This window comes from Taeniopygia guttata, chromosome 11 (assembly GCF_048771995.1).
Source record: "Taeniopygia guttata chromosome 11, bTaeGut7.mat, whole genome shotgun sequence".
NCBI lineage: Eukaryota > Metazoa > Chordata > Aves > Passeriformes > Estrildidae > Taeniopygia > Taeniopygia guttata.
In genome coordinates, this window is record NC_133036.1 from 14,415,652 (window position 1) to 14,423,878 (window position 8,227).

The 8,227-nt window shown below is 52.5% G+C and overlaps 1 protein-coding gene across 2 annotated transcripts; it reads left to right on the forward strand.

The window, feature by feature from the left end:
- The first annotated feature begins 212 nt into the window (after positions 1–212).
- On the forward strand, positions 213–7,483 carry LOC100228529 (pleckstrin homology domain-containing family F member 1). Of its 2 annotated transcripts, none has more exons than XM_030282367.4 (3): positions 213–308; positions 2,320–2,464; positions 5,194–7,483. In XM_030282367.4, exon 3 carries the CDS (start codon positions 5,206–5,208, stop codon positions 6,025–6,027), a length of 822 nt encoding a protein of 273 aa, XP_030138227.1. In that variant the 5' UTR covers positions 213–308; positions 2,320–2,464; positions 5,194–5,205; the 3' UTR covers positions 6,028–7,483. The 2 variants fall into 2 exon arrangements, with proteins under 2 accessions (XP_030138227.1, XP_072790391.1); XM_072934290.1 differs by having other exon boundaries at positions 236–308; positions 2,320–2,473.
- The last annotated feature ends 744 nt before the right edge of the window (positions 7,484–8,227 follow it).

The window sequence follows — 8,227 nt, forward strand, 5'->3', positions numbered from 1 at the left end:
ACGCGGCTATGGGACACACGCAGTCAGTCCCTCGGCAGCAGACACGGAGCGGACTCAGCCCCGCTCTCGGGCACCGCCGGGGCCCGCGCAGCCCCGCCCGGCCCCGGGGCGCCATTGGCGGCGGCGGCGGTGGGCGGGAGCGGCGGCTGGGGGCGGGAGCGGCGGCGGTGGGCGGGAGCGGCGGCGGTGGGCGGAGCGGCGGCGGGGCCGGCCCCGCAGCGGGCGGGCGGACGGACGGACGGACGGACGGACGGACGGACGGACGGAGCCGCCCGGCGCGGCCCGCGGAGCTCTGCCGGGCCCGGCAGGTACGGAGCGAGCGGGGCTTCGGCGTGGGGCGGCGGGGCGAGCCGGGGTTCCGCTGCCGGGCCGGAGCGGGGGACAGGGGCGGTCTGGGGCTCCGCTCCGCCCGCCGTGGGACACAGCGGCGGCGGGGGTGGCCGTGCCCGGGATCCCGCGGTGTGCGCTGCTGGAGCCGGGAGCCCGCGGTGTGCGCTGCTGGAGCCGGGAGCCCGCGGTGTGCAGTGCCAGTCCCGCGTGTGCGGAACCTGCGGCCCGAACGCCGCTCCAGAGGGGCGGGCGTGCTGGGGTTTTTAGAAGGCAGGGTGTATTGGGGTTTTTAGAGGGGTGGGAGTGCTGGAGTTTTTAGAGGGGCGGGCGTGCTGGGGTTTTTAAAGGGCACTCTTTAAGTTGCCAACTTTGCCCGTGTCCCAAGACCCCGGGCACTGCTCCCGCTGCGGAGCTGTAAGCGGGACCCCGCTTGGGCCCTGCGCCTGTTCCAGAGGGGCATGGACAGGGAATTGTCGCCTCCCTCGGTGGTTCCCCCCTCGGCAGCCAGCCCGTGTCTGTCGCTGTCACGAGTCCGGGGAGCGGCGGAGCGGGAGGTGCGGGCAGAGTGCCTCGGGATGAGTGCGGGGACAGAGACGGGGGGACGGACGAGTAAGGCTCTGCCTTTAATTTCGTGGTTTTCCCCCTTCCTCCCTCCCTTCTTTCCCTTACTTTGCTGCTTGGGCGCCTCTGAGCCTGGCTGGCACTTGCAAGAGCCACAACTGGGCTCAGGCTGCCAACAGCTGGGTTCGGTAGCATCAGTCTGAGCTCCTCAAAAGCCTCTGCCCGGGCCCTTGCTGTGGCTCTCCACTGAGCAGCAGTGGCGAGAAGCTTGGCAGATCAGTCAGTCCATGTCCCGCTGGTGACATTCTTAAGGGCTTGATATGACAGCCAGTCCCTAAATGTCCATGTGCTGAATTGGGTTCCTCGTAAGCATGGCAGGAAGGGGATTACCAGAGCCTGTCCTCCTTACCCCAGCACTTACAACATGCCGGGAAAGAGGAGAAGCAAGCCGAAATACCCTCAGGCAGGAAAAGGAGAGGAACTTTTTTCTTCTTGCTCTAAATGCCTGCTCCAGCAGCTGCATCCTACTTGCTGTCCTCGGTGAGCAGGAGCTTATGCCAGCCCTAACTCCAGGAGTCAGGGAAAGCTGCAGAGAGGTGGGGCTCGGGGCATTTTCTGCTGGCAGCCCTCAGCAGTCAGATAGATCTCAGTGGAATGGACTATCCCATGCGTGGAATGCATGAGGTTGTACAGTGGATACCAAGGCTGTCGGTGCTGCCTGTTGGCAGGAACGGAAGGGTCAGGTAGAACAGCTCGCTGCCTCGGTACACCTAAGCCTTAGATACATACAGACTTGAAAAACATACCCCAGACTTGCTGACCCGTGAGCTTAAGTTGAAATGCTGTGCCTGGCAGGCATCAACATGGCTGTTTATAATCACAAGTGAACAAGCGCTCATTGTTAAGTGTTGTGGCGTGCTTACTTCTGGAGTGGAGTGCCAAGCTGTATTTTTTTTCCTTTTAACATCAGTCATATTCACTGCATAGTATTTGATCACATGTAGAACCAGCAGAACTTGATGATAAAAACAACCCCAGAATTTGCCATGCCAGAAACTTCTGTGAAAGTGAGCATGCAAAAAAACACATCTTGCCACCTTAATTTCAGCTGGCTAAGCTGCTGCTGCATGTGGTATGTGGGCATATGTAGCACTTGCTAATAAGCACTGTGACCCTACTGACCTGACATAGCAAACTTGAGCAAACAGGAAAAAAACATTTACCAAAATTAATAAAATAGATTAGACTTCATATCCTCACTTTGTTTCAAAGGGAGAGGCTCTCATCTCCCAGGAAAGAAGACCATAGTAACACTCAGCAGCTATCTTTATTTACCAGATTTACAAAGTGCTCGCATTCCATAGCCAAACTGTGGACTATTTGCACTGAGTCACAGTATTAACATGAAATTGGGTTTTATGTTTTCAGTCAAGCCAGACACTGTGTGGAACTCGGGGCAGGATGGATCTGGCTTGTGGTGGGATGTGAGGAGTCAGCCCCTCAGATGGCTGTTTCAGCCCCCATCTGAACAGGGAGCACACAGAAGCAAAGAGTGAGTTGTCCTAGCCTAAAGGTAAGCACTGTAAGTCCCACTACTACTATTTTTTTTTAATTATGTGTATGTGTTGTTCTCCAGTCACTTATGCCTGAGGGGGAAGAGAGGTGGGAGGAAAACATTCTACTTTTGCATCCCACGAAAACTCCTTCAAGAAATACCCTGGGCTAGAGCAGCCAATAATTTTAGTCTTAGCAGAGATTTTCCCGTGACAGAGTTGGCTTTTCTTAGGTTAATTCCTGGTATTTTAACTAGTCAGCAAACCAGAGGGTGGAGGAGAAAGGACATATCTGCAGGTACAAGTCTGATGTGTAATGAGAGCTCACCTTCAGGTTTTTTCACACTAGAGGATTGTGTCCAGCACCTTCTCCTTTTGCTCCATGCAGTAAGTCCAAGAGATTTCTGTGCAGGGACCTGGGGCAATGCAAGAACTAAAGCTTTCACAGCAGCAGAGCTTACTCTCCTCTTTGAAAATAAGCTTGGGTTCCCTGGCTCTCCGCAGGCAAGGCCTTTATATCTGACAAAATATATTACTTTCCTCTGGAATCTGGTGTGCAGAGATCCCTAGGAATAGAGTCTTGTCAGGTACCATGAGTTCTTGAGAGGCTGGGCCACACTTCTAAGCCACATAAAATGAAAGAGGCAGGCTAAGAGTTCCATAACCCAGAAGCATGAGGAAAGGAAACTGGTGGGACTGCTTTGGTTTAGCCCATTTAGTGTTGCTGGTGCCAAATGTTCCTGATGTATATTATTGCATTCACAGTCCTTGCACACCAAGGATCCCAAGCTGTAATTTGAGTTTTTCCTTTATTATTTGTGTGCTCATCTTGCTCTTGCACACAGTAAATCCTCAGCCAGGGATTTGTGGAGAGGCCACATCCCAGGATAGGTGAGAGTCCAGGAAACCCTGGTCAGGGAGTTTGGTGCACAGTTGTGGACAACAGTGTGCCCTGCCTGTTTGTTCTTCAGCCTAACTGGTGTATTCAAGAGGGAGGGGGTAAGAACATGTGGTGGTTATTGCAGCAGCACATCTCCTCTCCATGCACAGATCCACTGGGCTGGTGGATCCACGCTGGGAATGGAGGCTCTCCCCTCTCTGGTGACAAGTAACAGATCCTTGGCCCAGCTGCTGCATGGCTGTGCCAGGGCAGGTGGGTTGGGAGTGGTTTCAGCCCCTGCTGCTGGAGGCAGCCCCTGGACTCCCCCTCTGGCTGCAGCCTGGCCAGAGCACTCAGTAAATGTCAAGTGCACACCCAGGTGAGTGGCTGTGCCCAACACTGCCCAGCTCTACCCTGTGCCCTCCAGGCTCTGGGGCCCTGAGGATTCACATCCTTCCCTCCAGCTCCAGGGGACCCCGAGGGAGGCAGCTCTTCAGGAGCACCCAGCACTCTGTGCCTCTCTGTGAAAGCTTTTTCTGCAGCCTGGGTCACTCCATTTAGGTCTGCCATGGCCTGAGCTGGTCTGGGCCTTGTGCCTTTTCACCCTAGAGAAGGAAGCTCTGGGAGCTCAGAGGAATTGCCCACTCAGATGGCTCAGCTGAGAGGTGCACAGTGTGCAGCAGCCTTCAGCAGCAGCTCTGTGGTTCCCCTTCCAGCACTGCAAAGGGGGGACTGGGGCTGAGGGGCAAGGGTAGAATGTCCTACACGCACAGGACCTGGCATATTGTCATCCTCCTCTTCCCTCCAGCCTCCTTGGCAGCAGGGGCTCTGGGCAAAGAGCACAGGGATAGCAGTGGAGAGCAGCTGTGCATGAGTGCTCCCAGAACCATCAGCGGCAACCAGGGTAACAACACATGGCCCTGTGACCTGCCTTGTGATGGCTGAGCTACCTCTCTGCAGCAGGAAATGACTCTCATTCCCATGGCCAGCTGGCCTTGGGCCAGCACCCTCCAGCCTGCAAGGGCCAGTGAGAAAATCCACTCACAGGGAGCACCTCCCTCACTGCAGACTGCCAAGGGCCAGCAGCTGCTTTCGCTTCAGGGCTACCCTTACCTGGGTTTCCTGTTAGAACACAAACACAGCACAACCTCAAACCCCCAGATGGTGGGAGAAGGAGGGTGCAGAGGTGTGGGAGAGATGAGTGTGCTGCATTCCACTTCCCCTCCAGCAGAGCTCACTGTTTGCAGAGTGATGTGCCCTGCACTTGGGGCACTCTCAGCCCAGGGAGAACAGAGGAAAGGCTTCACTTGTGTGAGTTTATTCACATCATGAAGGCTTTTTTCATTTGTTGTTTTTGCCCTTTTTGTCATGCTTGGAGGACCAGCAGGAACAAGTGATACCACAGATTTTTCTTTTGTTCCTGCCTCAGCTCTGGCCCAAAATGGAGCTGTGGGGTTGTGTGTGTCTGTAAGCAATCCTTGAGAAAGCAGGTGTGCAGTCAGAAATGGGAGGCTTGCTCTCAAGACCCTTTGATGCAGATCTATGTATCTGCATAAAACCAGGTTCAGACCAAGCAGCTTTCTTTTCTAAGGACACACAGGGGTAAAAAAGCAACACCAGAAGGACCTGGCTCTGCCTTCAAGGACTTCCACTGCTGCAAATTGCACCATCCCAGTGCAGCCTGGGCTGTTGCAAAATGAGGTCAGATAGTTTGAAGCTTTTATTTAGACAGGTAACAAAGTAAAGCAAGGAGTGAGATTACCTGTAGCCTCAGATTGCATTAGCAGCATCTCACCTGTGCATGCACTGGCTACTCACCTTCTCCCTGGTGTAGTTTCACCACTTCCCTCTTTGTTTTCCTCTCTCCAGAGTGAGCTGGAGATGGTGGACCACCTTGCAAACACGGAGATCAACAGCCAGCGCATTGCTGCTGTGGAAAACTGCTTTGGGGCTTCTGGGCAGCCCTTAGCCTTGCCGGGCAGGGTCCTCCTGGGAGAAGGGATTTTAACCAAAGAATGCCGCAAGAAACCAAAGCCTCGCATATTTTTCCTTTTCAACGACATCCTCGTCTACGGCAGCATCATCATCAACAAGAGGAAGTACAACTCCCAGCACATCATCCCCCTTGAAGATGTCACTCTGGAGACGCTGCCAGACACCTTGCAGATGAAGAACCGCTGGCTGATCAAAACCTCCAAGAAGTCCTTTGTGGTTTCCGCAGCCTCCCTGACGGAGAGGAAGGAGTGGATCAGCCACCTGGAGGAGTGCATCAAGCACCTGCTGACCAAGACGGGCCGGCAGCCCTGCAGGGAGCCCGCGGCCCCCTGGATCCCAGACAAGGCCACGGACATCTGCATGCGCTGCACGCAGACCAAGTTCTCCACGCTCACCCGCCGGCACCACTGCCGCAAGTGCGGCTTCGTCGTGTGCGCTGACTGCTCCAGGCAGAGGTTCCTGATGCCCCGGCTGTCCCCCAAGCCCCTGAGGGTCTGCAACCTGTGCTACAGGCAGCTGCTGGCAGAGAAGAAGAAGGAGGCAGAGGCGGATCGGAGGCAGCCGGAGCCGATCCACTCTGCCATCCATGGCTACGAACCCTCCAGCGGCGATGACAGCGACAAGTCTGACGATGAGAAAGCTGAGCAGTGGCCAGCAGACACAGAGTTTTATACCTCACAGGTATCTTGGTCATCTTTCCACAGCTGACCTCCCTGGGAACTGGTGGTGTTTACACACTGGGAATCCAACCTCTGGCCTCCAATGCATGTCCTTTTTGATGTCTTCTCTGAAGGCCATGCCTAGGAAGGTGGATCTTGGCCCCTGTGTGTGGTCTCAGAGCTGAGACAAGGTTTCCCCTCTGAGAAGGTCTCATACAATGTGGGCACAGAGAGAACAGCTCAGTGAAGAGCACTGAGGACTGGGGCAGCGCCCTGTGGATCAGTCTCGACCAAATGAGCTCACCTTCAGTGCCTTATTCTTTCTCTCTGCTAAAATATTTCTTGTTTGAAATGTTTTGAGATTGGCTCTTGGGAGGAAAAGCAGCATGAAATCCTGGAGTTGAACACATTGGCCTGCTCACTGTGTGTTCCTCTGTCACAACAAGGGCCACTCCGGATGTCACTTTCCATGAGCATTCTGAGATTCTCACTGCAAGTGTGCCAGGCTGAGGGAATAGCTGCTCATCCCTGCACAGTACGGCCAGCACCGGATTCCCTGTCTTCTCAAGGTTGGCAACACTAAGAGAATGGTATTTTGAATGCAGGGAGCTTGTGTGGGGCTCAGTGTGAGCAGCCCCAGCAAAGCACTGGAGCATCCAGTCTCTCACATGGAAAGAGGCCATGCCAGTGGTACTGGGCCAGGAGGAGGAAGGAGAGGGGAAAGGGACAGGGAACATTACAGTGAGCAGTGAAATACGGAGGGAGAGAGGTACTGCAGTTCACTCAACTGAGTGCAGAGCCCAAATCTCAAACAGCAGTTATACCAGACTACTAGAAACTTGAAAATCTCAAGCCTATCAGGTAAAAAGACAGACCAGGGAAGACTTGTTAAAAGTCTGTAAAAATCCAGGAAAAAGCCTCAAATTAAGATCCTGTGAAGTACAGCACTTCAGCTTTCCCTTCCCTCCTGGGCTGCTGCCCAAGGCATCAGATTCTCACTTGTGGGCTCACCTCCTGCCTTATCAGTCTCACGAGTCCAAAGTTAAGGTCCTTTATGTACTTCAAGGATGGGAGCCAAAGACTTTACAGTTTACTTGAGATCAACTTTAAAGTTCAAATTCAGTTAGAAATTAACTGTGTTTATTCAAGTATTCTATCATAATGTAGCATGGGAGTAAATATAGAGGAAATCAGACAACAGCAATTGTTTTGCAGCAGACATTTCTACAAACTCCGTTATTACTTCTAGTATATTTTTGTATTGTGTATTTTGTGGTCTGGAAAAGCAACATGACTGGGAATACACTGCCAATGTTTTAAAATGTTTCCTTACCATGACCTGTTACAAGCAGTGAATTGCTTGACAGATGGCCATATGTTTTTTTAAATTTCAGTTCAAGATAATTATTCTTACTGTCTTTTATAAACTGCTACTGTTCCAGTGAATTTGTATCACTTGACTGTGTGTGAATAAAGATATGGCCAAAAGGAAGGAGCCAGGAAAATAGGACAATAAAGCATGTTATTATTGAACAAGGGTCTTAACAAGAGCTGGGATCCAGGCCTGGCCAGCCCAGCACAAGTGGTGACTCCTCAGCTGTGGGGAGACTGCTCTGGTTCTGTTTACTGCTGGAAGGTAAGAGCATCAAATCTGATGCTTCCTTTCTATTTATACCGTGTTGTTGTCTGACAGGCTTTCCCCAAGTCTCCTGCAATCCCCTGCAGTAGTCTGTATTAACTGGAACGGGATTTTTCCGGTGGGGACGCAGCTCAGAGTGGGCCAGCAAACCTTATGACCTAAGCAGATGTTTTTGGGCTTGAAAGCAATAAGTACACTGAGTTCTGTTTTTTCCATCCCTCTCCAGGTTTAGTTCCTAACTCTGCACAGCAGTGATTGTTTTTACAATGCCTCCCACCCACCAGAAGGGTGTACATGCTATGCAAACAGAAAACGACCTTAAAAATAAACAGCCATTAGCTGTTCACAAGCCAAAAATAGCCCAGCTGCTGAATCTGCATCCAGTCACAAATGTACTGAAGGTTGGAACCTAATCCTTAGTTCTGTTAGAGATCAGCTTACTTTGTGTTTTCAAAGGTCTTACTACTGCCAGCCCCAAAAGACCTATGAGCTGCTTTCATGCTCTAATGAGGGACAGGCATGCCTCTAAAGAATGCCTTATTGGTGAGCAAAAGCTTTTCTTAATCACAACAGCAGTCAGAAAAAAACAAACAAACCACCAAAAACAACC